At 37.3% G+C, this 27,807-nt stretch overlaps 1 protein-coding gene across 1 annotated transcript in view; it reads left to right on the forward strand.

Moving 5' to 3' along the window:
• ctsbb (cathepsin Bb) overlaps nt 1-27,807 on the forward strand; it is a 73,832-nt gene that overhangs the window by 26,426 nt on the left and 19,599 nt on the right. Inside the window, exons 11-22 of the mRNA XM_069185836.1 lie at nt 261-455; nt 1,077-1,237; nt 4,821-5,003; nt 7,159-7,204; nt 8,887-8,999; nt 9,788-9,961; nt 10,054-10,102; nt 10,210-10,375; nt 10,784-10,989; nt 24,061-24,104; nt 24,609-24,706; nt 26,066-26,128. Coding sequence (XP_069041937.1) covers nt 261-455; nt 1,077-1,237; nt 4,821-5,003; nt 7,159-7,204; nt 8,887-8,999; nt 9,788-9,961; nt 10,054-10,102; nt 10,210-10,375; nt 10,784-10,989; nt 24,061-24,104; nt 24,609-24,706; nt 26,066-26,128 — 1,498 coding nt within the window. The remainder of the gene's footprint in view (nt 1-260; nt 456-1,076; nt 1,238-4,820; nt 5,004-7,158; nt 7,205-8,886; nt 9,000-9,787; nt 9,962-10,053; nt 10,103-10,209; nt 10,376-10,783; nt 10,990-24,060; nt 24,105-24,608; nt 24,707-26,065; nt 26,129-27,807) is intronic.

Genomic DNA, 27,807 nt, shown 5'->3' on the forward strand with positions numbered 1-27,807 from the left:
AGGTGCCTTATTGTGAATTACAGTAATCATATGTGTTTATCACAAGCACAGTTTTCACGGTATTTACGCATCCTGCCAGATCGCCTTTTCTTGTGGCTTTTCTTAGTTTCTGCAATTTCGCAAAGGAATTTGCTGCTTCGCGGACTGCTTGCATTGTCACTTTTAAGGGTTCCCGTTAAGTTTATGGTAATTGTGAGGTGCGCGACTTTTCCAACACCAGATTTTACTTGGCCTTTTTTTTGTTGTTAGATTTGCTTTAGAGGTCAGATCTCAAAGTGGTGTTTATATCGGTGCTGCGGTATCGCAATATGCTACCTGTTTTAAACTATATAGCCATGCAACTACCTCACGGTGATTTGTGGAAAGTGTGCTTGGACTACCTCACTCGACCCTGTGCTGTGATCCTCGGTGCTGTTACTGCCTTCATTTATTCCGTCTGGGGATGTGAGGGCCAGGTTAGTCTCCTCAAAGAGAACCACGGCAATCACTAGGCTCAGTTATGGCCAAAACTACAACAGCTGTGGTGCTCAGCTCTGATTGCACAACCACAGTGACAATGTATGTCAAATAGAGAAATTACTCAGTTTTTCATGGTTCAATTACAGTTTATTACTAATCACACAGCTACCGTACACATACAGTGTGCACTGGGGACTGTTGTTCTGAGATCTTTAAATTGGTTCATTTTTTATTGTTTCTTTTAACAATTTTAAAAATATATATTTTGAACGTCTTTTATTACCACCAAACTACTTTTTAAAATTGCTCTTCTGTTCAGATAGCTACAGCAACAAATAAAAAAGTACCAGCAAGAAATCAGTAAGAAATAACACTACTTGGCAAACCTTGTAAGATTCTTAGTTTAAATCCTCATGTTTACAAACTTACTTTCTTTTCTTTTATTTGTGCAACCGCCCCCTTCCTACCAGCATATGTACAAGTGAGGGGTATAAACATCAGCGGTGCCCAATTTAGCTGCTGTAATTTTCCCTCAGTCACTACCTTTGCAGCTGTAGTAAGACTTTTAAAGACTTGTAAGGACACACTGAGTGGTAACTCTCTCTGCTGTTATCCAGACACCGATCCTGGTGTGTGGCGATGGCTTCCGTGCCTTCCTGGAGCGACACTGCCCTGTGGTGGCTGAGCGATTCATACCCACACCCTGGTGCTGGGGAGGCCGTCTTCAGACCGTGACCCGTGTCTTCATCAAATCCAGCCCTCCCATCAGCTACAGGAAGTGAGAACCCCATCTCTTATCTTTTATCTGTTTTTACGGTATATTGTACATTGTATGATGGATGGCATGGCAGCGCAGTGGTCTGCATTGCTGCCTTGTAGCTTCGGGGCCCTGTGCTCAGTTCTGGGCCTGGGGTTCTATCTGTGTGGAGTTTGTGTGTTCTCCCAGAGTTCACTTGGGCTTCCTTGGGGTGGTCCGCTCTCCTTCCACAGTTCAAAGAGGGAAAACTGTCCACTGCGATGGGCGGTGGGCTGGAGTCCAGGGTGCCTTGAGCCTTGATCCAGTTGTTTGCCAGAACAAAGTTCGTGAAATGTTCCTGTTATTGACTTCAATTTGATTATTTAATTTATTGTTATTTTCTGTTACATATAGAGATCTAGTTTTTCTGTGACCCTTTTTTTGTTCTGAAAATGGAATAAACAGATGCTTCAGCTGTCAATATACACTGAGGACACTTGGGTATAGCTGCTTAATACAGATGTTCTTTTTAAATGCAAGTACTTATAATTGATGTCATGTGTATGAGAATTTCAGAAAATTGTGGGGGCTCTTGTGAAAGATCTGTCATCGTAATAGAAATGTGAGCTTAATTAAAGGGTCATTTTTTAATTGATCAAATTGTAGAGGTTGACAAAAATGAATAACGTCTGTTGTTAATGTGTAGTTGGGCTAGGAGCTTGTGGGCTTTTGTGATATGATTTCTTTATTCATTAACCCGAAACTAACTTCCATAAGAGAGGAGCCACGTGTATTGTGGGTGAAAAGCCACATTCAGCTGCTTTTTTTCTTTGCAAAGTCCACTGATGACTTCGCTCATAGTTTTTTGCTTGCAGAGTGTGTCTTTCTGAGTAATGTCAGTGTTTACTGTTTGAAATTTAAATTACATGAACAGGGTGATATACATTGCACAATATTTATATGTAGCCTCTTACACATTTGTGGGCAGCATAATGCCACAGTATTTAGCACTGGGGCTCCGGGTGCTATCTGCATTGAGTTTTATATGTTCTCTCCGTGTACTTCCTCGTGTGTATCACTCACTGACTTGAGTGATATTACTTTTCTTTTTGTCCATCTTGTGTGATTTATGTAACATCATGCAGTTCAGTTAGTACTGCCACTGTAGTACACATTTTCTAACAACAGTTAGAAGAGAGGGGAAGCAATTTGGCCTGTCTTACATGCTTGGTAGTGAAGAGTTAATTAATGCAAAATTCTCATTCAGCTATTTCCTGAAAACAGCCAGGGTATCGGCTTTGATGGTGTAGCTTGTTCCATACTTCCACAACCTTTTCAGATGGCTTCCACGTATCATGTTACATTGTTCTTCCTGAAGTTGATATACCTTCGAGTATTTTCTGATGCTTGTATGAGGTCTCCTTCTAGATGTCACTGTCTAAGAAAATATAGATTCAATTCCTTCAGCCAGTCAGTGGCAGCAACAGCGCTATCTTTTCTAAAACATGGTGATTAACAATGTATGCCATATTCTAAAAGAACTATTTTATTGCCTTACTACAATTAATACAATCAGTAGGATACAATGGGAACCCGGGGATTTATTAATCTTGAGTGCTTCTAATACCCAAGACATTAATACTGTTTAATACAGAATGTTGACCTTATGCTGCCTATACAGGCATTTCCCTTTCATTGTCTAGATTGACAATTGTCTAAACTAATTTCCCATTAGTTTTCCAAATATATAGTATTTGACTTCATTCTTAATGTTCCCTTTGCTTTTGTGTTACCGAGGAAATTTAAATTATTTATTTTAACCACCATTACAATGTTCCCTTAAATTTCTCCTTTGGTCTTTCCAATATCCTGTTTCTTTACCTGTTTTTGCAGTTCATTGTTTCTTTTCTTTAACCGTATCTTGTTGTTTTTCAATCCTTTTTTGTTTGTGAGGGAAGATCGACTTAGATTTCATCTACAAGTAATGATGGTTGTTATTTCACAAGTATGTGTATATTCTAGAGCAGTGGTTCTCAAACTGTGGTACGCGTACCGGCAGTGGTACGTGGAGTGCCACCAGGTGGTACGCCAAATGACCCTGGAACTGTGTCGTGTGCGCTGAAAAATCGGGACGGGTTTTCATATTTTGTATTTTAATATGTGTCGAATACGCAGCCTACGTACTACGATACAGTGCGCGCTAATACTTCAGTGGACACAAGAGATACTCTGTAATTCTATACCACTCTATAGGAATGCGTGCTACGGATGCAAGTGACCAATTGTATTTAAAAAAAAGCTACTGTATCTCCAGCAAATAGGGAGAAAGGAGAATGTGCGTGATTTTGGAACAACGCCAACGTTGTAAACACAGGAATGCGTAGAAATACGTGCTACGAACGCAGGTAATCTTGTAAGCACACGAAAGCGTGATAACAGAAAAATATTTAAGAACTGTTCTAATTTGAGAAAAATACACCGAGCGTCTCTGTGTTTCGCTCCCATGCACATGAAATAAAAACTTTAAATAAATATGGAAATAAAAACGGAAACGCAGAAAAATGCAAGCTTGCGGATTACTAAAGCTGGTAAGTTACACTATTTTTGAAGAACCTTATTTACCGTTGGCAAAAGAGCTGACACGTATTATGTGTAGAGAAAAAGCTGCTAAACAGCTCGACCTGCTGCCCCCCTCCCCCTGAAAGACACAGTCTTTCATAGAAATTTTGAAATGAAGGATTATATCAAAACTACACTGATAGAGCGCGTTAAGATGAGCAGATGTTTTTCACTGCAATTAGATGAGTCTGTAGTCGATTTGGCCAATTTGCTCGTTTACGTTAGATACGAGTTTGAGGGCATGTCCCATGAAGACTTTCTGTTCTGTAAACCGCTACCAACAGGAACTACAGGAGAGCATATATTTCAGCTTCTGAATGAATTTATTGGAGAGAATGGCCTCGACTGGCTAAAATGCGTCTGAGTTTGTACAGACGGTGCCAGAGCAATGACAAGCCGACATAACGGTGTAGTTGCACGAATTAGATAGGTTGCTCAAGAAATTAATGTACGCATTACAACATCCACCGCGAGACCTTTGCCGTCAAGAAAATGCCTGACGATTTAATATCTGTTAGACTCTGTTGTAAATTGTATCAAGGCTCGAAAAATTAATTCACATCTGCTTTGCTCAAATAAACAGGCTCACCCCTCTCACTGAAATGGTGCTTTTTTATTAGTTGTTGTTAATGTTTTTTTTTCTGTAAAACACTTTGAGAAGCCACCTTTAAAGGCGCTATATCAAATAAAGTTTATTATAATATTTATTATATGTATGTGTGAGTGTGTGTGCACGCGCGCTCATGTTGGTCATTGAGAATTTCTGGGGTTCCTATGAGATGATGACTTGTAGGTGGTACTTGGATGCTTTGGTTGAATTAGGGGTGTACTTGGTCCAAAAAGTTTGAGAACCACTGTTCTAGAGCGTATTCATGGTTTCAGATTATGTATTTGAAAATACAATAGCAAGTTATTCTGACATGACTTAGTTGAATGGGCACCACATGTCACTGGTGTGTGGAACCTTAGTCACTGTATCTAAAGATTTCTGTTGTTTTGTCTCCAGTGAGCTGATCCGGACAGTGGATGGTGGTCAGATCTCTTTGGACTGGGTTGACAACCTGGAGAGTGCTGTCTTCCCAGACTGTGGTCTGAGGCCCACAGTGCTAATTCTTCCAGGCCTGACTGGGAACAGCCGGCAGACGTACATCCTTCATGCAGTGAGTCAGGCCACACGCCGGGGTTACAGGTGAGACTACGGCCTAAATCGAGTCATTGTAATGGCTCTCCTCCCAGTTTTGTTGTAGATAATTATCAGGTGCAGTATAATCTGTAGTTCAAAAAGCAGTCAGCAAAACAGAGTTTAATATTGTGTTGATTTTGCCAGGGTACTGTAACTCATGGTGTCCCTGAGTGTGACCTATCATTGACGGACTGTGTCTGGTGGTAAATGTTTATCAGTCTAGAACTTGCTGTCTGTAAGCACTCCAGATGCAAGGAGTGGTGCGCAGGCTTGGTTTAGTCTCTAGCAGTGTTTCTCAATCTATTTCATCCCTCAGCAAAAGTTTGATTTTTTTTCGAAATGTGCACACTGCTCCCCTCCCCCACAAACATGTACATCTCCCAGTGCACAGTATTATTTGTTCTAAACAAAACTTATTTCAGTGTTTAATCTGAATTTGCGCATTTGATAGTGCATGTTATGGCAGGAATTAATGACAATAAAGCACAAGGCATATTTCTCAAGTGGTCTCAGACATTTCCAGTTTTTCATGTTCGTCAACATGATAAAACAGTATGTCCTGTAGTGGAAGTGCTAGTAAAAGTCTTAAGAGTGTGGCTTCTGTCTTGTGTGTATGCACTGAACATGCAACACAACACTTAGCTATTCCACAAAACTTATATATATAAAATAATATTTAATTAATTAATTTTCTATTTTTCTCTTATGAACATTCCAACATTTTGCAGTGTAGTCATTAATGTCTGAAGGCTCAGCAGCTGAGAAATACTGCTCACAAATGTCTCATAGTAGTGTTCCTTTCTTCCTTCCCAAGCTTGTATTTTATTATCAGCAGACATGACATTAAACCAGGTAAATCACCTTATCAGGTATCTCACTGATAAAGTGAATTAGTGCAATATACAAAATTCTTATTTTATTACCCTAATAACTTGTGCAAAAAGTGATATTGGTACTCATGATAGATCCAGTTATAGTTGAATTAGTATCTTTTCGTTGACACAAATCTATTCCTGTGGTTTAAAGATCTCATTTGGTCTCTCTTGTCTTGTTAATAAAAATGTTTCTTAGTTTAAAAGTAAAGGTGTGACAGTGGCGTGATTGCTTGACATGCATAGAAACTGTAGCATAGCACTTGTGAACAGCATTCATGCAAGAGTACTTAATCTCTTTTATTCACTATGCCCTGACATTCTAAGAACAAAAATGTTGTGTTCCAAAGGTTTTTGCATAATATTAATGCACCAAAAGACTGACAAAAACGGTTTAACCTCAGAAGCTTTAATATACAGTAAATAATCTTGTGATGGGGCATTTCAACTTTTATGAGTACATTATGTAGGCCTTTATTTTGAATTTAGAGTCACCAATTACTGTTCTCTGTACTCCCCTGATTTATTTTAAATGGCCAGTTGTTTTTCACATCTCGGTTCACAGATATGTACACCAGAGAATGAGAAAGTGTAGGCAGACTCCTCCCACCTGCCTATATTTCAGGTGCTGTGCTTTTTCCACACCTCGGTGTGTTTCTTCACACACTGTATGGGGTAATTGTGCATTAAATCCTCCGTATGTTGGTTTCTTTGAGCAGGAGTTACTTTCAAAAGTAATTCAGGGATGACCTCAATTTGAGCCGTCACACAGCCCCTTATAAATTGTAAAGGAGCACTTTGTGGGTGACCAACACATTTATAGGACTCATTTCTCACTAACATCTTTCATACATTTTTAAAGTAGAGAAAGCTACCATGACAAGGTTTGAAAAGATATAAGTAATCCAAAATTCATAGTGAATAGAAACCACCAATTTCATCCCTATTTCTGAAATTTAGATTAAGATGTTTATGTATTCAGAGATACCAAGTACCCAGAGATTATATCTGAGGCAGAATGCACATCTGTAGTTATGTAGTTTTTCCTCAGCATATTTGTACATTGTTTCCAAACCCTTGAACAAGTGCTGTATTAAGGGATACGATGATTATAAACATATTGCTTTGGGGTTATTCTTACCAGTTCATTCTTTCTTTCAAAATGGGTTCATAAGCTTTTCTCTCCTATTTTGGGGCTGCTTCTTGGTTTGCTCTTTGGTGCACACAGGGCATAGGTTTATGGTTGGTATGTGGAATCTTCTCTTACCTTTACATTGCACTCTCTCTAGAACTGTGGTGTTTAACAACAGAGGCTTCGGGGGTGAGGACTTACTGGTGAGTGAAATCAACACTGTGTCTTGATAATAGGGCCTCCAGGTTTCCAGACCTAAAGTAAAGTACCTGGAGGCCCTATAACCATTCCAATAAATAATGCACATTTCTATTTTTTCTGACATTGTTAATTGATATTTCTGTCATTGTAAACTTATCTTAATAATCCAGATGTGTTCCGATTTCTTACAAAAAGCACATTATTATCCATCCATTTTCTAACTGCTTCATCCAAGTCAGGGTCGCGGGGGAGCCAGAGCCTATCCCAGCAACAACAGGATAGAGTCTAGTGTTTGTGGTGATTTAAAGGTGTCTGGTCTCACTATAGGAAAGTAAAGCTGACAGAATTGCACTTCAAATATTGAGACTCCATGACTGTATGCTGTAATGGTGGCCCCTTGAAGTGTTTGGGTGAATTGTATAAAGTACCTGTTGTAACATTGAGGTGTGACTCTGATGTGGTGTTGAAAGGCTGCCTGATACAATACAATAATATGTTTTTGTGTAGCATCAGTTATTCCGTTAACTATCATAACAGAAATGAAACAAAGAAAATAAATACAAATATTTTCTTGTTCTTCTTGACACAGAGGCCTTTGAGAGTATAGAAACAAGCTACAAACCTTGCTGTTGAAGCTGATACCCACTAACTTATTATAACTAATAAAAATATAGGCTAGTAACCAGACAGGCCATATGGACTAAATGACTTCTTCATATTTTGTAACCTTTGTATGTTATAATTGAAATACTGAATATTTGACATATACTTGAATTCTGGAGAAAGTTCCCATGGCTTAAAAAAATGATTTTGTATTATGAAATAATAATGAACAGGGTGTACTTGTAATTGCTTTTACACACTATTTTTAGTTGTGTATGCCGTAAAGAAAATTTGAAGATAAGTAGCTGCCTACTGTTTATCCCCTTATAATGAACAAGTATAATTATGAAGCCTTCAAATTAACACCCATGACACTCACATTTTAAATAATTTAATATGCTGTCTGTTTGTGACCTACTTAGCATTGCTTATGCAAAAAAAACATAAGCTCTTCTCTTAGAATAATGTTATTGAGTGGAGAATTTTGTCTTTCTTTGCCTTTTCTCTGAAATTAATTAGAATTCAAGCCATTAGCACAAGCTACATTACTATCAGCTCAGTAATAAAGCAGACTCTTGTTTACATAGTTTTTTATTATTTGCTTTGACAGTAATTTTCCATTACTTAGAATTTTCCAGTATGATATTCCTTTGTATTCCCATGTAATTTTTCCTGACAAAAGTTGTATGAATAAGGTAAAACAGTCATTGTGGCATTGTAATGTGGACATATTAGTTTTGTGAATAACCTTCACCTTTATCAGGATTTTCTGTATCTGAACAAGTTGTTTCTAACTTGAAGCAGGTGTGTGATTGTTTTTGCTGGGAAGCTCGGTTAAACAGAGTTTTGTAACTGTTTTTCACAAAGAAATGGTTAGGACATTAGAGTGCAGAACTTATTCTTGTACTTTAAACACATGAAAATCTTAAACTGAAACAACACACGCAGTTATACTGTATGTCATTGTAACTCAGATTTCGTTTTCCAACAAAACGGTTGAGGATTCTCGGTAACCGTCTACGATAGTCACTGAGCAATCACCTGTTCATCTCTCAAGGCAGTCCTTTATCTTCCTCTCTAGACTCCACAGACATTCTCTGCAGCTGACACTTCAGATCTGGAGTGTGTGGTTACTCACATTAAGGACCTTTATCCAAAGGCTCCCTTGATGGGAGCTGGTGTTTCACTGGGAGGGTAAGATTTGTTTTTTTTAATTTCAGTATAGTTTATAAGTATTGTGAGATAGTAAACAGGTAAAGGTTTATTCCATGCTGAAAAGTGAAGCACAATGTTTCAGCTGTTTAGCTTTCTTCAGAACATTGTGTTTCATTTCCTTTCAGCACGGAATAAACATTTACCTGTTCTTTTACAGCCTGTGCATGCTGATGCAGCTACCTATTCAGGCGTCTTGTGAGATAGAGGCCAGGTTCACTCTGTTTTGCATATCTCAACTCATGAATTTGTTTCACTTTGTTCATTTGGACTTCCGCTCTAACTCTGACCCCAACAAATGCCACTTACTGGTCTGCTACGGAGGAGACACTCCTTGACAAAGAAGATTTATTGAAGGCACGCCACATTGTAATTAATAACCATGTCAGGCCATTCAATTTTCGCATGTGCATGGACTAGGTAAAATGCTTCAGCTTTTGAAAGTTTTCAGGGGATATTAAAACTTGAAGGTTGGGTTGATAAGACCCTTAACTTTCATCACTGGCCTCGTTTTATTGGTGGTAAAGACAGAGTCCATCGTTCTTTGCTTTCCATCCCTTCTCCTTCTCTGTCACTGCCCTTATAGGGTCTCTCTGGATCGTTCAAGTGACTGGGTGCCACCCACCGTGTAATAATTTTCCAGAGAAACCAGTTTGATTAAAAAAAAAAACATTTAAGAAATATTATGTTGTTGGGCATGTTCTGTATCTCTTGAAACGTGTCTAAAGAAGTCCACTATATGAAAATGAAAGGTTTTCCTTGTCCCTCAGGATGCTCCTGCTGAATTATCTGGCACGGAAGGGCAGTGAGGCTGGCCTGCTGGCAGGTCTCACCATGTCTGTGAGCTGGGACACTCTGGAGTCCTGCGCTTCCCTGGAGAGACCACTCAACAAGGTGCTGTTCAACTGGCACCTCGCTGCCAACCTGTGCCGAGCCATCAACAGGTAGCCCTGCCGTGAATACACGGGAGTCGCCTTTTATTACTGAGAGCTCTCGGGCATGTCTGACATTACTGTAATCCCTGTTTGGTCTGTAGGCACAGGAAGATCCTGGAGTCCGTGGTTGATGTGGACCATGTACTGCAGGTATTCCAACAGAATTTACAAGCACATTTTATCCAAATGGACAAAGGAAGCAGAAAGCTGGAATGGAGGACATTTGCAATTAAACTGCATCTGCTTTTCTTTTCTAGTCTCGGACTATCCGTGAATTTGATGAGAGGTACACCACTGTTATGTTTGGCTACAAGACATGCCGAGATTACTACAGGGATGCCAGTCCCTGTCACAAGCTGGCCCACACTGCCATCCCCGTGTTGTGCCTTAATGCAGCAGACGACCCCTTCTCCCCAGAGCACAGTAAGATGGCCTACACACTTGTCTTGTGTAATGCAAACATCGGACATGTCTGCTTCATTATTTAAATACTATCTGAGATTAAACACCAACATTATCTTACACTCGGATCAGTATTTAGAAAAGGATAATATTTCAGGTGTTGAAAAGGATGGCTGCTTTGGAAAAGGAAAACAAAACTGTACTATGGTGGTTTCCATTTTGAACTGTATCATTATAAAATGGTAACACATGGGCTTGGAGCAATAAAATTCTCAACCAAAGTGGTAACGTACTGTACTAGTATAGTCTTTGTTGCATCTACTGTATGTATTCTGCAGATTTAAATTCCTGTTTGAGCGTTTTTTTTGTGACTGTCCTGCCCTTTAATAGAGATGGGTTATGACAGCTGTGTAAATTCTCTTCCTTCAGCTATCCCAGTGGAGCAGGCCCAGCGGTTACCAAACGTCGCCCTCCTGGTCACAGCCCGTGGTGGCCACATCGGATTTCTAGAGGGCTTGTTCCCGAGAGGAGAAAGCTACATGGACCGGCTGTTTGGTCAGTTTGTGCAGGCGGTTTTTGAAAACCCTGGGGACTTGAGGGGTGCGTGTAAAAGGATCGAGAATGATCCCACTGATTGATTCTGTCCCCTTAGCAGTCCTAGTACCTGAACAGATTTCTTTTTTTTTTTTACTTCTTTGACAGAAAGTGCTGTGATTATTTCTATTCGTGTTAAATGCATCACTAGCAAAAAAAAATGTAATCAACACAAAGAAAGCATTCTAAGTTTATACTGACTAAAAATGCTTTGTATTTTGTAAACTCGTAGACAGAACGGAGATTGCAGCAAGTAATGAGGTCCATGGCTTCTCTAATTCATACTTGTTGAAAGAATGTGGTGAATTTGAAATAAGGTCTATGAAAATGCTTGTCATTCCATCTGTTCTGAATATTTTTCAAATTAATTTCTAATTATTCTAGTGTACCTTAAAATATAACGGGTTGCCTTTATTCTAAATTTGAAAGCCGATGGGCTGACATCTTTTGAATTAAATCAAAAGCAGAAAGAAGAATGTTCAGTTAATTGCTAAGTGCACACATTGCTAAGTGCAAGGCATTAGTTGTTTTCTCTCCACATGAAGGGTGTAGTTTGAAGAGTGTTTGTGCTGACAGAAGGGCAAGACAATAGTCAAGAATCCCTCGAGGGTGGTTGGAACACCTTTCCTGTTTCAACTAAACAAATATTTCAAATGTACATTGCTGTAAAAGGTTTAGGTAGATGCAATGAATGTTCAGTCTTTGGCATTTTTCAGACTTCTTGAAATTTGCCATTTTTAATGGATTAACACGGTGCTAACCGTTCTCCCCCAAAATAAGTCAGAATAAGTATGCATTCTTTACCCTAATAAAATGAAGACATTATTGTGAATAAAAAATGTGTAAATATCACCAATACAGTGTAGTATTCTGGTAACCAGTGCTAGTGACAACTAATGTTTGGCACATGCTTTGAAGGATGTAACTGAGATTTTTTATGTTTTAACTGAATGTACGGTATTACAGCATGAAACTATCTTTGAAACTTTTTTAGAAGTTATGTGAGTAACATCTGTGAATATTTATTTTTTTATGAACTACTGTATATTAATCAGATCATTCACAATCATTTGATTGGTATTTCAGGTAATGGTGCTGCTTTGGAAATGTGGCCATGTAGGCTGGCGGCTGGGTTCATTTTCTTTTTAATATCCTAGCTCTTCAGATTTTGTCTGTTTGAGGAAAAAAAAAATCACAGAACAGCTTTGCTGCTGCTGTTCTAGAAGCATTGCTGTTTATATTGCATCTCTGATCTCTGTGATTAAGGTTACTGAGCAAATTCCATCATTTAAAAAATAAACAATTGAAATACAAATGCCAATGCATTTAAAATTATACATGAAAGGAAAATATATAAACTACGTCTTGAAGATGCACGACGCTTGTTATGCTTGAGTTGCATGTTATCTAGTGAGATTATAATGTCTTTAAGGTGAAAAGAGTAGTAAATTCAGTTGAAGTGGCATATTCTTAGATGGTAGGGGAGCAAATTTTGGGGGGTGAACAAAAGAAAAAGGAATAAGAATTGGACAACACAATGAAGGACAAAACTTCAGAACTATCGAGGGAAAACAAAACATAATATTAAAAACAGTTTCTGAATTTCCTTTTTTCCTCTTTTATCCTCCCCTATTCTCTCATTGAGTACAGAACAGTGATTTTTGTTGTCTTCCTGTACGTGTTGAATATGAATTGCTTAACAATACTTCAGATTTTAGTTATGTTATGATACAATGTAGAAGTACGTTACATGCAGACAACTCCTTACAGACAGTGCTAGTTCAAAACTAGTTTGGTTTAAAATGGGTAGCACTCTAACCTACGTAATGCATAATATATGGCATGTATATTGTTTAATATACAGTACTGTATGCATAGACTCCACAGAATTCTTACCACTTTTACAAAAATATGTATATGGTAGGGAAAACAATCTGTGCTGTTTCACTTTGGATGTATTTTAAATTGGCAACTTCAATCACAAGCCTAGTTAAAAACACACTTCAGCTGGTAGTTGTTTGAAACCGTGCCATCTTCTGCTTTGTATTTTTGGATCTATAGGAATGGAAGTGTGTTCATGTAGAATTCATTTTCAAGACTAGCAAATAAAACTTTTTTTCCGTGTAATGATGATAATGAAAGATGAATCTGCAGCAAAATGGCCTGAAATCCCAGCATGTGATGATAACATGTTACACATCCAGCACTAGCAGTCTAGGTGCTAGTGACAGATCTTTTTATTATTTTAACCTTTTAATGGGATTAAATTTAAATCACATTATGAGTCCTAAATGAAGGCTGGAAAGTTGTGTGCAAACTGGCCCAGTTTACCAAAAATATTTTTTGGTAAACTATGCCAGAAATTAATAGTTATATAATTCATTATATTAATTTTACAACATTTTTTCCACAATATAAATGTAGTTGTGTTGCCAGGACTCGGTTTGAGAAGCACTGTTTTTTTGTATCAGGACTAGAGGTCTGCACGGGCATGAAATTGAAGCCCGAACCCGGCACGTACCCGAGACCTGACCCTGAAATCGGTCACTCTCTTTTCCTCTCGGAGCCAGTAGACACACATGCACGCACGGAGACGGATCCTCACAGGCGCCGTTTTACTGTGCTTTGCTCGACTGCTATGCGCTTGGGTTGATAGAAAATGAAGTGCACTGAGGCAAAACTGGTATTTTATCTATCTGCAATACTTTTTAAAGTGGGGAACAGCTGATAACTGTAATAGGCCTACTAAAAAAAGCTAGCGCTATAAGCAAAGTGAATATCCAGCACATTTCAAAATGAAAAAAACATTACTGGGTTTTGCTCTGTTAGTATTACGCACATACGAGAGAGAGAACGAGCGCGCAAAATGAGTTACGAAATTCTTCTAATAAAAATAAATTTACATAAAATAAAAACAAATTTTTACTTATTGTAAAAAAAAAAACGAACCCGGCCCGAGTCCGACGTTGTACGTGAAAAACCGACTTGAAACCAGATACTCGGCTCGGGTCAGGTATCGGACTTCTAATCGGGACCGAGGAATTGTGTAACACAGGTCTCCGCACAGTAGATGTACTGCCACCCTGTGGAAGTTAATGAATTCGTCACAGCTTAGAGCTGTCTGTGTTTTGTATATCGACTTTTATGTTACACAGCAGTTCAGTCCATACGAGAAAAACGTGCCTTAGCTTTTTGGATTTCAGTTCGCATGAATCTTTTCCTAGGTTTTTTTTTAAAAATTGTGTGTTTTAGCTGTTGATTTTTAATCACTTTTAATAAGGGAAAAAATGTTTTTCAACACAATTGCACACACGTTGGGCATACCATAGGGAACAAATGAAGTCCGTCTTAAACATTTTATTATGTTTCTGCTGCTTAGTACTATAGAACTCATCTTTGTATGTAAATGTTACTCAGTGGGCATTAGTAGTACAACAGATACTGTATGTATCTGAATATAAAATGACGGTGGGCACTGTTCCCAAAATGTTTCAAAGGAATTTTGAAGGAGAATTGCTGTAATTTATGCCGTAATTAAAAATATAATTTCCTGCTCATGGTTTTCAAACATGTCATAGAAATCATTTTGCATTTCATGAAGTAAATTCCCTGCAATTGGATTGGGTAGAAACCTTGCACTAGCCCACAGATGTGCATTTGAGCAATATTGTTATTGCTTTGATTTAGCCATAACCTTTAGTCATGTAGTATTGCTTACTTTTTTCACATTATCATCACTTTAATTTCAATTATTGATACATAATGTTAAGATAAACAAGATTACAAAACTATTATTACAAGGATTTAGTAAATGAGGGTTGCATAATTTTCAAAAACATATATTAGGAATACTAAGAATAGTGTTAACCCTTTAAGACATGTTCATTGCAATATGATTGGTTAAAAGAATGGAACAATGTATAAACAGCTCAATAAAACAAGCTCAATTTAGATTTTTTCTGTTAACCCACTGATATACTTTTGGAAAGAAATTTTGTGCTAGACCATGAAAATGCAAATGTTGTAAATGAGAAGAGGGGATTTAGGCCATCCAGAAGACTGAAGAAAAATCATTGAAGATTGTTATTCTGTCTGCCACTGGCAGTTGAATTACTTCTCTGAAATTACTCTTTTTTCTGCTGTGCAATGGAGAATACATTAGAATACTGCATTTATCCTAGATTCAGATTCAATTGCAGAACACATTCTCCTAAGAAATGACATTGAGAACAGTGCCCAACATTTTGTTTTCTTCTGGGGCCCCTGTCTTTAAAGCAATTGTAGATAATACATGAAGGATAGTAATAAATTGTGATTATGGAAGTTATTCTGATGTATTACTTTAATAATAAGTAATTAAAACAGATTTCATTTTGCAGCCTTTGTTTTGCAAACAGTATTCCATTAATTTTGTAAAAAGTTCTCTTTTGTTTAACAGCTGATTGTGAAGGCAAATTGTACTTCATTAAAAATGTTGCTTCGGTGTGCCTCTATCTTTATTGTTAAAAGTCTCATTTTATTTGCAAACTAAACATTTTTTTCTGACATTTTGACTCAGCCAGTGAGTAACAACACTTGTTCCAAAGCCTTTATTGTGACCTCTCCACTTTCCGTTTTCTCTGAAGCTGCTACAAATTTGCGAGTTCTTAAGGACCACCTTTCAGGAAAACTGTCAAGTACTTTATGTGGAAGATGCAAAATTGCATCTTGTTAATGGCAGGAGTAGAATCTGAGAAAATAATCTCCAGCTAAGGTATTGAATCATTCAGAGACAGCTACTTATAGCAATGGATTATCTAGACCTCAGAGGAATATATAAATATTAAATTGGAAGTGATCTGCTGCAGGAAATGATATGTAAATCTACCTCTTTATCCACACTCCATATTCAGTCATTTTCTCATTGAGTGTAGTCGCCTTTCTTTAAATATGGAGAGAAAGCAAAAGTGAGACACTATTTCACGAGTCCACATGACCCTTTTTTCAGCTCAAAGACTATTTTACTGGAGGGCTATGTAAACAGTATTTAAGTGATTTTGTAAAAAAGATTTAATGGGACTCTATACTAAATGTGTTACATTTTACTCTTCCTACAGTACATCAGAGATTAGTGATTTGCCACAGCAAATTCAGCTTCTTTTTTCAAATATACAGTATTTAAGATAATACTTCAAGTGCTTATATAAACATTTAGGTTTTTATATTTCTATCCTGTACAGTACTATATAAAGTAAATCTTTGTTATATACTGTAGCTTTAATAATTTTGAACATTTGAATCTTGGGATTGTGTATTGTACAAATTCTGTGACAAGAGCATGTACTTAGTGATATGATTTTATCAAAGTATCCCTGGATTGAGCTCCTTCACGTTTCACACGTTAAACTATACAATTACAAGATTAATTGTTTTTTTTTGCTTTCTTTTTTTACCACCGCAATCGAGGTTTGAACCCATGAACATTTACCAAGCCAGCTTGTTTATTCTTCTCTCTGTAGGGAACTATTAGAATACAGCATTGGAGTAATTCAATACCTTGTTTTCAGTGATGATGACTGGACAGGTACTATTGTTTCTTATAAAAATCATTGTCATCCTTGGGGCCAGAGCCTGTGAAATGATTTTTTTCAGCCCTGTACAAAGCCAGCTTCTTCCTTCTGCTGGTGCATGTCTGCAAGGGAGTTCTGCCTGCTTCCTGCTTAGTGCCCAGGGAATCTGGTGATATCAAGGGGTAATTAAAGCAGCCCTAAAAGTTTTATGAGGATCTTAGAGAATAAAGAGGATTAGGAGAAGGGAGCAGCTTGAAGGAGCAAAGGTCAGCTATTATCTTTTCCTTTAATCACTGTTGGCTGATTAGCATTTAAACAAGCCCCTGCACTGACTAAAGAGGCACTTGACATTATTGCGGTTTTCATTACAGTAAATGCACCAAAAGCAGCATTCCCAACTATGTTGTGTATGCTACCTATATAATCTTATTTCCTGGTGTTACCCAGGTGCAAAGCCATCAAGTTGATAAAGGGTCGGGAGAGAAAAGTGACAGAAATTATTCTGTCTCTGAGTCCTGAAAGGCAAAAAAATATTCCTGTAATAATAATAATAATAATAATAATAATAATAAACTTTATTTTATATAGCGCCTTTAAAGGTGGCTTCTCAAAGCGCTTTACAGGATGACAATAACAATAAATAAGAAGATTTCACAAGATAGGACACAATTATAATTATAACAATAGAGGAGACCGTGGAAGGTGGTATTAAGAAGAGCAGAGGGGTGAAGAATGGAACCAGTTAAGTAAAGGCTTTTCTGAAGAAGAAGGTTTTGAGCCTGGATTTGAAGGAGTTTAGAGAAGGTGACTCTCTAATATCCTTGGGCAAAGAGTACATATCGTTTTGTAGAAACTTGGTAAGTGGTTGAATTGCCATGTCCACCATATCTATCTATATATATGTCTACCTTTTCTCTGTCTTCATACAGGCTTATAGTACCCTCCCGATTTTCCGATGAAAAAGAAACAAAAACAGTAGAATTACTTATGGTTTGGATAATTTGTCACAAAACTTCTAATAATGTTAGACTTTAATCAAAATAGCATTGCGCAGAACAAAGTCATGCATGTCATCAATATTTGAATTCCAGAAAAACAGTGGGTGACATTTTTGCACACCCTAACCTGTCCTTTAAATAAAATACTGCGTAAATAAGGTGATGCACATAAAATATTCTGTAGTTGCATGCATCATCACAATTTAAGTCAGAGAGCTTATCGAAGACTACAGGCAAGTAGTCATTGACTTCCAGATGTTGAGGGATAAGAATATGAGAAAGGTTTTATTTAGAAACACTGTCACATCTGTGCAGGTATGATTTGCCAAGCCTTCTTGTCCTCATCCATGTAATGGAGTTTATAATTTTCACATCTGAAGTGCCAGAAATAAATAACACACTACAGGAGGCATCTAGAATTCCTGCCAAGAAGAACTGACAATATACTAATTACAGTGGTGTGAATACAGTAAATGTGACCCCCACTCTTAGTTCACTGAAATCTCTTATACTTTATAACAATTTCTTTGGGCAGTGCTATTAAGATTATTGTATAACATTTTAAAGGTATTTTAAAGAACTGTTTTTAAGCAAAGAACATTATTCAGCATTATTCAGCTTTTATTTGATCAGCAATGTTAATCATTTTAGAGGGCACTACTGAGAGAGATTAAAAATGCAATATTTTAACATTTGTAATTACTCACCTGTGCCAGGTGCTGGTAGGATTCCTGAGAAAAAAAACGATTTAATTGACTAAGCAACTGATAGATATAAAATGGTCTTTGACAATCCTAATCTTCCAATTTAAAATATAGCAATGGAGTATTTCAAAAACATCTTTTTAGTGATGACAAATGGATGGGCAATATTATTTTTAGCATTTTTAAAACCTGTCAGGATATACAGTGACATACAGGTGTTTTCACTCCCTTTAAATTATGTCACATTTAGTGGAATTACAAAACATTTCTGCACATTTTAAGTGAATATGTTTAATCAAAACTTCACTGATTCAAGCTGATCACTTGTATGGGTGAAATAAGAAAAGCCAAAAACATACTGCAATGTAAAATCAAAAACAAATTGATTCCATGCCTATGCTTTCGGAAACCTAAATTAGTTCACATACTCAAATAACTTTGTATGACAAATCACACGATTAGTTGAATGGCTTCTGTGTGCAATAATAAGCGTGGACATGATTTCAGCATGTTTTTAAAACATCTCGGTGATAAAACCAGAAAAAGGCACAGAGACAGAAGCATCTTAACCAGCAAGTACTGTACCAACCAGCAGCTAGACTGCCTATACTGTATCAAACTGTCCCTCCAAAATCAAGGAACCAAACAGGCAAGAAGAAAACTCTCTTTGGGATACTCCTTGTAGTGACAGCTAACAGACTTCAATGAATAACAAGAAAGAAAATGTCCATGAGTTAACACCCCAGAATTGAAAAATAAACCCCATCTCAATCTTGGAATTTGTACTAAACATTTAGGCGATACTGCAAACATGTCATAAAAGGTTATGTGGAAACAAAATTGTAACTTTTATGTCTGCATGCAAATCATGATGTCTTGAGCAAACCCAACATAGTGCATGTTGTTGGCAGCATTATGTTATGAGGCTGCTTCTCACTTGCAGCAGCTAAGAAGTTTGTCAAAATTGACAGGGAAATAGGTGGAGCAAAGTACAGGCAAACGTTAAAAAGCATAACCTTCTTTAGCCTGCTAGAGACTTAAAAGTAGGCCAAAAATTCACCTCTTGGAAGAAAATGGGTCAATGGGCTTGATAAGAAAGGGAATGCTCTGGAGTGTCAAGACTTGAAAATTGCTGTCCATTCACGATCCCCAATCAATCTGACAAAGACAGAGCAAGTTTGCAAAGAAGAATGGGCAATGACTGCACCATCCCAGTGAAGAACGTTGGTAGAGATGTATCCGAAAAGACTGGAATTCCCTTCAAAGTTGTCCACCAAGACCTCTTTGAATACTTGTGCAAGCAACATATTTCAGCTTTTATTTTTTCTTCAGCCCAATTTTCTCCTCAAGTCCAATGACATACTGGTAGGTTAGTTGTTTGCTGGGAAAGTTGGTCCTTGTGTGAGCATGTGCATGTTTGTTTGCCCTATGATGAATTGGCATCCTGTCTAGGGTGGATCCTGCCTTGTGGCTATTGTTTGCTGGGATTCGTTCCAGCTCCCCTGCGACCCTGTATTGGATAAAGTAGGAGATAAATAAACATACTGAGATTTGAAAGCATCACCCCTGGGATTTCTACTTTGACTTAATTCCTTCATAATCATTCAGGTTCATTTTGAAGATTAACACAACGTCTATACTGTATATATAATGTATGTATTTATATTATTTTCAGACTATCACAATGCAATTCACATTCATCTCAATGGTGAGGTCAAAATTTAGCCTATGTCCTAAAAGGGGAACTCCACCTTGTGCATTACCTTATGTGTCTGGCTCCCACCTTCACAAGAATACCACTAAGGTGAGGAACCCAGATCAAAGGCAGCAGAAAGAGCTTACCCCTCCCACCTCATGCTAAAGGAGGAAACAAACCTGAGGGAAGCTGGTTAATGTTTCATTTTAGTCAAGTGCATGCTGCGATAGAGGGAGCAGACCGGATGAGCCTCAGGGACACATACAGTAGGCACACTGGGAGAGAGATTATGTGCGTGTAAGACATATTGTTTTGCCTTCTTGTGCTGCCAGCAGATTTCAAGAACTACACCTTTACCTGTCCACCAGGAAGCACAAGCTCTAAGGATTCAGTTGATTCTTTGTTCTGCTGTAGTGTGAAAACCCCAGATTCTCTTCCCAACAATAAGCCTCTCCACTGAGCTGGGTGAGTTAAGACTCTTGCCTCAATAGATTTCTTGGATTAAAGTCCAAAGGTGTGCTGTACAGGCAGAACAGCTAGTCAGACAGCAGCTAAGCATGAGTACTCTTTCATAGCACAGAAAGGATGAAATAATTCTTTGCTAATGAGTAAATGTTCTTTTATGTTAAAATATAATTTGAAGAAAATAACATGGCAAATGATATCAAAATTCTAAAGAATGATTCTTTCTTTTTTATTACAAAATATGTTAGTAGCATTTTGATGTATTCACCTGATATTTTTAGGCTGCTTTTTAAGCGTTTCATCAGTAGCATATTGTTTTTCACTTATTTGCAAAAAAGTCTTTGAAGTTTGGTATTATGTTTTAAAGTGGTTTTAGTGTTCAATTATAATTTGAAAAATATAGCTGTGCATAACAAATTAATTCAACATTTTAATTGATTTATCTCCTTCTTTACCCAGGGGTTTGATGTTTATTAGTATGATTATTAAATGCCTTTAAGTAATTTATATATCTGGTATTTTTGTTGACAGTTATAATAAAAAAAAAAACTTCCATGTAATTGTTTACACCCTGAAAGATCCTGTGATTTTTTAATGTGAAAAATCTATGGAAAAAAGGGACATGGTTTGTACTATGACAAGAGCAAGTACAGTGTTAGTACATTTACCCATTTATAAATATTTTCTTGAATTTCTTTCATATCCTTACATCATTCAGCTTAAAATAAAAACAGCACTGAAATGTTTTGTATCTATTTACCTCATGTAACTATTATATAAATGACATTTCATTTAAGAGTAACAGGCACCTTGATTAGTGTCTTTAATTAATCGATCTCCAGGTTTGTGTGGATGAATATATATCACGTAAACCATTTGCAAACAATGAAAAAATTATGGCATTTTGCATTGTAATCCATTCATACTGTAAATAAATCTAGCTTGACAATGTTACAGTGATATTTGGCAAGTGATGGGATACTTGCCTAAAACACAGCATGGTTTGTTGTGGCAAATATTGGACTTAACTGGCCCAAGCCAAAGTTAAACCAAAGAAACTTGTGGTTTTAAACCACCCTTTGGCAACAATGATTGATTAAACCAGAAAGATGATTTTTACTGTCAGAGATACCAAAGAAATGCTTAGTTTTCAAATATGAAGCTAGCCACACTGTTGATACTTATCTGCAAGCAAACAAAAAGAACAGATCTGGGCTCCCTAGAACTTTAGATCATACTCGGGCTAAGAGAGAAGGATATTTCAATCAGTGTCTACTGTATTCTGAAGTGGACATTTACACTATTCAACACTAAATATATTTTAACATAACAGATACATAATCTATGCTGTCTGTTTTTTACATATATACTGTAAATGCTATTGACTCCTAATAAAATATTATAATGCTAACTGATCACTGTATCACTGCAGTGTCCAGAGTCAACAAACAAAATTGGCACAAGCTCAGCAGCAAATTAAAACACAATGATTATAGCATTGCACGTGTGTCACATGATATCTCAGTTCTGGGCCAAAAAATAGCAGCCTGCTAAAATAACAAATCTCAAAATATTTCACTGTGGGCACAAGGCACCTGGTGAAAGAGATGCTATCTTACAAATGCCTCTCTAGCTGTGTTAAATTTAACAAAAGTCACAATATACTTATTAACATTAGTTGTACAGTATGAATATTTATATTCTATTAACCTGTTCTTATGTAGTCAAATTAAGTCTTATATATTCAAGTTATTAAGTTTAAATATTAATATAATTAATTATTAATTAATTATAATTATTAATTAATTGTTTATTGTTGTAAAGAGTAGTAAGCTTCAATTAGGGAATCAGTGGGTGGCACAGTGGTGGAGTGCTTAGCATTGCTGCCTTGCTGTGCTGGGGCCCTAGTTTCAGAGGCCTAGAGTGCTATCTGTGTGGGGTTTGCATTTTTAAACTGTATATATTATAACAATTTTATATTGGTTAGATTTTGATTTTATGTACTGTTATATATTATACCAGTTTATATATTTGTATGGGTCATTTATATCAAGCAGACCACAGCTGTTTACTTTTGAAATTAATATATTTTGAAAATGAAAATAATGAAAATTATATTCAGAAAGGTATTTTCTTTCCTTTCCATTTAAGACTTTACTTTTAGCTCCAGTTTTGAAATGTAATGTTATTGGGGTACTGTACTTGTAGTGTAGGTTTAGCTCAACTTTAAAAAAACAAAACTTCTCATGGACTGCCTGTGAGACGTTTGCTGTTGACCTGAAACAATGCTCTGAAGCAACATTTGTTAAGGCCATTACAGTTATTGTGAATGTTGAAAAGTCATGCTGTTGTACTGCACAAGACAGTTTCACAAATTGCAATCTAAAATTATAAATCTATTAACATTACTAATCTTCACAACTCTTTATAAATGCAATATAATATATACTGAGAACCACTTAAAACACAACAATTGTATTAATTTCAATACATTTTGTTGTATTAGGCAAATACTGTAGAGGACATTCGTTGTTATACTATGTTCAGTGCTACTAAATCTAAATTATACAGAAATTGTAATATTCTTCCAAGGAAGGAAAAAAAAAAGATTAATAACCTAATTAAATAGACTTTATAATTGCAGATTTATGTCAGTATTCTCTGACACCTCTGTATCATGGCATTTCTCTGTTGACAGGAGTGTGTCAATATTCCTAATTGCATTCCCAGCAGTTTCCATTCATATTCATTATTCATAGAGAGCAAGGAGTCATACTGAGCCAAACTCAGAGTGTTTCTACAATAAGACTAGTAATTGTATAGCTTTGTTATGGCTTATGAACTGACTCATACATCTTTACATCATGTAAATAATAAAAGTAATATTTAAATATCAGGTAAGTGACAATATTATGTGTGACACAATCACCAATATAAATGGCAAATTTAAGACTGAGATTTATGTCTATTTCTCTGAGAGCAAATATTGTAATGGGTTAGGTGTGGGGACAGAGTTAAAAGTAAAAAATATAAATAAAAACTGAAATACACCTCTACCTCTTTTTACGGACATAATTAATTCCCAGAAACCCTTTCGTATAACAAAAATTTGTAAAAAAAAACTTATTTCCATTATTTCTTATGGGGAAAACTTACAATGTATTCCAGTTCCTAAAATCTCACCCCTACTTTTACTTTTTCCACCAAAAAATGACAAAATAAACAATCACAACTTACATTCATACTGTGGTTATTGGTAATAAACAGTAGTACAGTATCCACTTCATTTGCTTTTTGTGTCATTATAAACACACTCACATTTTACAACTCCTATTGTTAGGGACTGAATGTCACATGCATTTTCTTTGTTTTTCCCACAAAAAGTAACAAAGTATTAACCTGGTGATGAATGTGAAATAAATAGATATTTATAATAATACAGAATTGCAAAATATGCAACATTTCACAACTATGTATAGATATTTACAATACTGTGAGTATCAGAGCCCTGTCTTCCACAGACATGGAAACACAGAACTGTACCTGTCGACTGAGGCACAAAATGCATTACTGTACTAAACAAGTGGGACTATGCAAAATTACCTTAGCTTGGTCGATAAGTAAGAAATCTGAGTTTCCACAAAATAATACAACACGTGGATTTTATTAATCCCATTAAATCAACATTTGATCTCTTTAGTGGATGGATTGTCTGGACAGGTTCAGGTCTCTTGGTCCATTAAAGTAAGTGCTCTTTCCTTTCTTTCTTATTTCTCCTTATGTTCTTAATGTAAGAGTGGCTGCAGCAATTATTCCATAGGTATGACTTTAATGTAAGTAATACTTTACGTCAAATCTACTACTTAAGAAAAAAAAGATCAATATTCATTGGAGACTCTTACCATTGGCTTCATATATCTGGATTAGCAATATTAACTGGATTGCCTAGTGTGATTTCAGGTGAAAACATTTTAGAGAATGCCTAATGGCCTCTTTGCAACGTTTGGAAGCCTACTTACACAGAATGGAAACACCTTTTCCACATAAAGCAGGCCAGAAAATCTCTCATCTCTTTTATTGTAATTTATAGCATACATTATAGGTTCCAAAGACATGAAGGAGCCTGAAATATCTATGTTCCAAATTCAAAGACCCCCTGTTCATTTGGTATTCTTTCAATATTAATGAACCACAGGAATTGCCAATGTTAATGAGAGTCTTCTGATGCTCAGCAATGTTCGATTACAGATTCGGAGCCATGGAGGCACAGCTTCGGGATCTGAGGTTACAGCTGGAAAGGCAATGCATGCAGAACAAACATCTTGAGATCCAGAATCAGGAGTTGGGTAAGACAAAACAAAATCCTTGAAACCCTAGTGTTACGGCGAGTATAACGAACCCTGTGCAGGTCTCTGATGGAGTCCGGGATGACCAAGTCAGAGAAGGGTGAGGCAGGAGAGTAGTCGATCGGTCCAGCCGTCGTTGAGTCAAGAGAGGAGAGCTAGGCTAACGAATCCGAGAAGGACGAGACGAAAGAGTGGTCAAAAGGTACAAGCTGGAAAGGGGTCCAATACGCGAGGTCCGAGAACGCAAGATGTCAAAGGTTATAAGTAACGAGAGCTCAGGAGGCAGAACGATTCCTAATACCGAGCCGTGAACAAGGTGAGCAGATGGTTTAAGTAAGATAAGATCACTTTATTAGCCATATACAATTTCTTGCATTAGGAATTCATCTTTTCCCATACCCCAGCTTGTTCTCCATGAGACACAGACAGGGAGAGAAGCTTGTGGTCATAGCGCAGGGTCAGCCATTGTACAGCACCCCTGGAGCAGTTGGGGTTAAGGGCCTTGCTCAGGGGCCCAACAGTGTAGGATTCCTCTGCCAGCTGCGGGTTTTGAACCAGCAACCTTCCAGCGATAGGTGCAGATCCTTAGCCACAGTGCCATTGCTCTGAGTAGTGAGGGAAGGGGGTGTGGTGTGGTAATTGGGTAATGGGAGTTAATTAGGGCTAGCTGCGCTCGCAACACCTAGTTTCATTTTGGTGCAACATGAGTGGAACAATTAGATTTGACCTCTGTGAACTCAGTGATCTTCTCTCCCCACACAGTGCAGACCCTCTGTTTTCAGTAATTTTCTGTCTCTGAGTTCTGGTTAAGATCAAATTTTAAAATCAGTCTTAGGCCATTGGCACAATGGCAGTAACCTAACATCTGCAGTACCAAAACAAGAAATATAACAAGAAAGCTGATATTGATATGCATTGTGAACTGTGAAATATTTGCCCTTAACTAAAGTAGCTTCCTACACGGAATATTTTTTTATTTAGATGGGCTTGGTGTGAACAGATAAAGAAGTTCTAAATAAAAACTAAATTGCAACTATATTCCCAGTTGTATTTTTCAGTCAGGTTTTAATTTATTTTAATTGATGATGATGATACTTATTACAATGTAACTGGGCAAAGAGCTAGTTAATATTCATACCCAAACTTCATTGTATTCACCGATGTTTGGTTTTTGGGGAGATGTACACTAAACATCACTGTTCGGTTTAAACCAAAGTCTATAAAAAGTTAGAGGGCCACAATAATAAAAGAAGCCCAATGAAACAATATGCATATGCTGTGCTATTCATATGATGCTTTTTATCAAGCAATTATACACAGGTTTGAATACACTTTTTCATAACTATTCTATTCCCTTAGAGAAACGACTTCAAGAAAAGGAAAAACATGTTAAGGACTTACAGACCCGTTTTGATGAGCTGGGTGAGGATTTTTAACTGTATCTGGATTTGTGCTTGATGTATGCGCTGAACTTGTGGAGTTTTATATTGTAACGCGACGGGTTCGAGGAGGATAAAGACAGGAATTCAAGCTCTCCTTAAATGAGAACACAGCGCTTTATTAATCGGATGTGCGTCCGGCACAGCAACTACAAGGGGAGAAAGAGAGAGAGACAAGCAGCTCTGCAACATATTGTGGTCAATTCGAGTAAAGTTACACAGTTATAGGGTGGAAATGGGGTACATGTATAAAAGGGGTGCAAATCCAGGGAAACTACATGAGTCCGGGGGATCTCGCGACTGTGTACACAAGTTCGACAATTGGTCAGCTGCACTGGTCAGTGGCTCTCCTAGTCCCCACCCTGGCCACCACTACTCCCGTCCTGCCCCTCGCCGCGCACCCCAGCCGGGCGCTCTTCAGGCCGCAACGCCAGGCGAGAGTGCTACAATATTTTCATATGTGTGAATATACTGTATGCATGTGCATTTATTTGATAAGGAAATTAAAAGACTTTCTGAGGAATTCTTCAGCCGCGTCCCTACATGCACACTTCTGGTCTTGCGCCCTTCATATGCACGTTCTCGCTCAAGTCTTCAAGGATTTAGGGTGTCCCATTTCTAAATTTGTGTTTAACAAGGGTGCTCACCAGCGCCCCTAATCCGTCCTTAACGTGCCTTTCTCTGAAATCCGCATCTGAGCAGATTTTTCCTCAATTCTTTGCGGAATGGTGACGTTTCATGTTCTAGTCAAAGCAGAGATAATTTACTAGGGAGAATAAAATATCCAAGCACTATTTAATGATTCTTGGGGTTTCTGCTCTTTCCGCTCCTGCCCTGGCAGTTCGGCCCTCACTGCCTGGGCGCGAACCCTGGCCTCCGGCGTCACGCAACAGGGAAATTGCCAGCTGAGCAAAAGAAAAACTCTCCTAACAGCCGGCTCAGATCCCTCTTATACGCAGGGGTATATTCGTTACAATTAGTACAATTTAACTTTTTTAGTTTTAAAACTTATTTTATGTAAAAACAACCTTTTATTGGGATACTTTAAATTCATACTGTATGTATTCTTGGTACGAAGTGTTGACATAAAGCTTTTTTTTCGTCACCTGATTTTGACTGATGAATATTCGTTTACCTGCAGTGTATTTTATACACGGAATATTTAATAGTACACTTATTTAATAGTATAAAGCTTTGAGGTATTGCCAAGTTTACCTTATTTAGTTTAGTTGAATGAATGCGTTGTTCCTCGAACTGTCATTTTTGTACTGGGGCAGACGACGAAAGTAGTAGTACAAAGCTTTTAATAAACAGAGAATGGTATTGCCAAGTTTTCCTGTTTACATTGCCCGTTTTGAGTCGAGCCTGCTCAACGTGAATAAACGCGATGTGTCACTACCTTTGTGCAGGAATAGATCAGATGAAATTCAATTTCAATTCAATTGCGAACGGAGAATGAAAAACTTAAAAAAATTATCTGCCGACACACACTTAGCCACAGGAAAACACGTACTGTACAGTATCAACTACAGACAGCATTTTGACCCTAAGCCGTGTAACCAGTGAGTTCTGTCCCACTGTGTCCCGAGGCACACTTGAAGTCCACACTTGCGCTATGTCACAGAAGTGCGAACTTGGAGGAAGGGTTTACAACTCAGTAGA

The sequence above is a fragment of the Lepisosteus oculatus genome, chromosome 2, assembly GCF_040954835.1.
Source record: "Lepisosteus oculatus isolate fLepOcu1 chromosome 2, fLepOcu1.hap2, whole genome shotgun sequence".
Taxonomy (NCBI): Eukaryota; Metazoa; Chordata; class Actinopteri; order Semionotiformes; family Lepisosteidae; genus Lepisosteus; species Lepisosteus oculatus.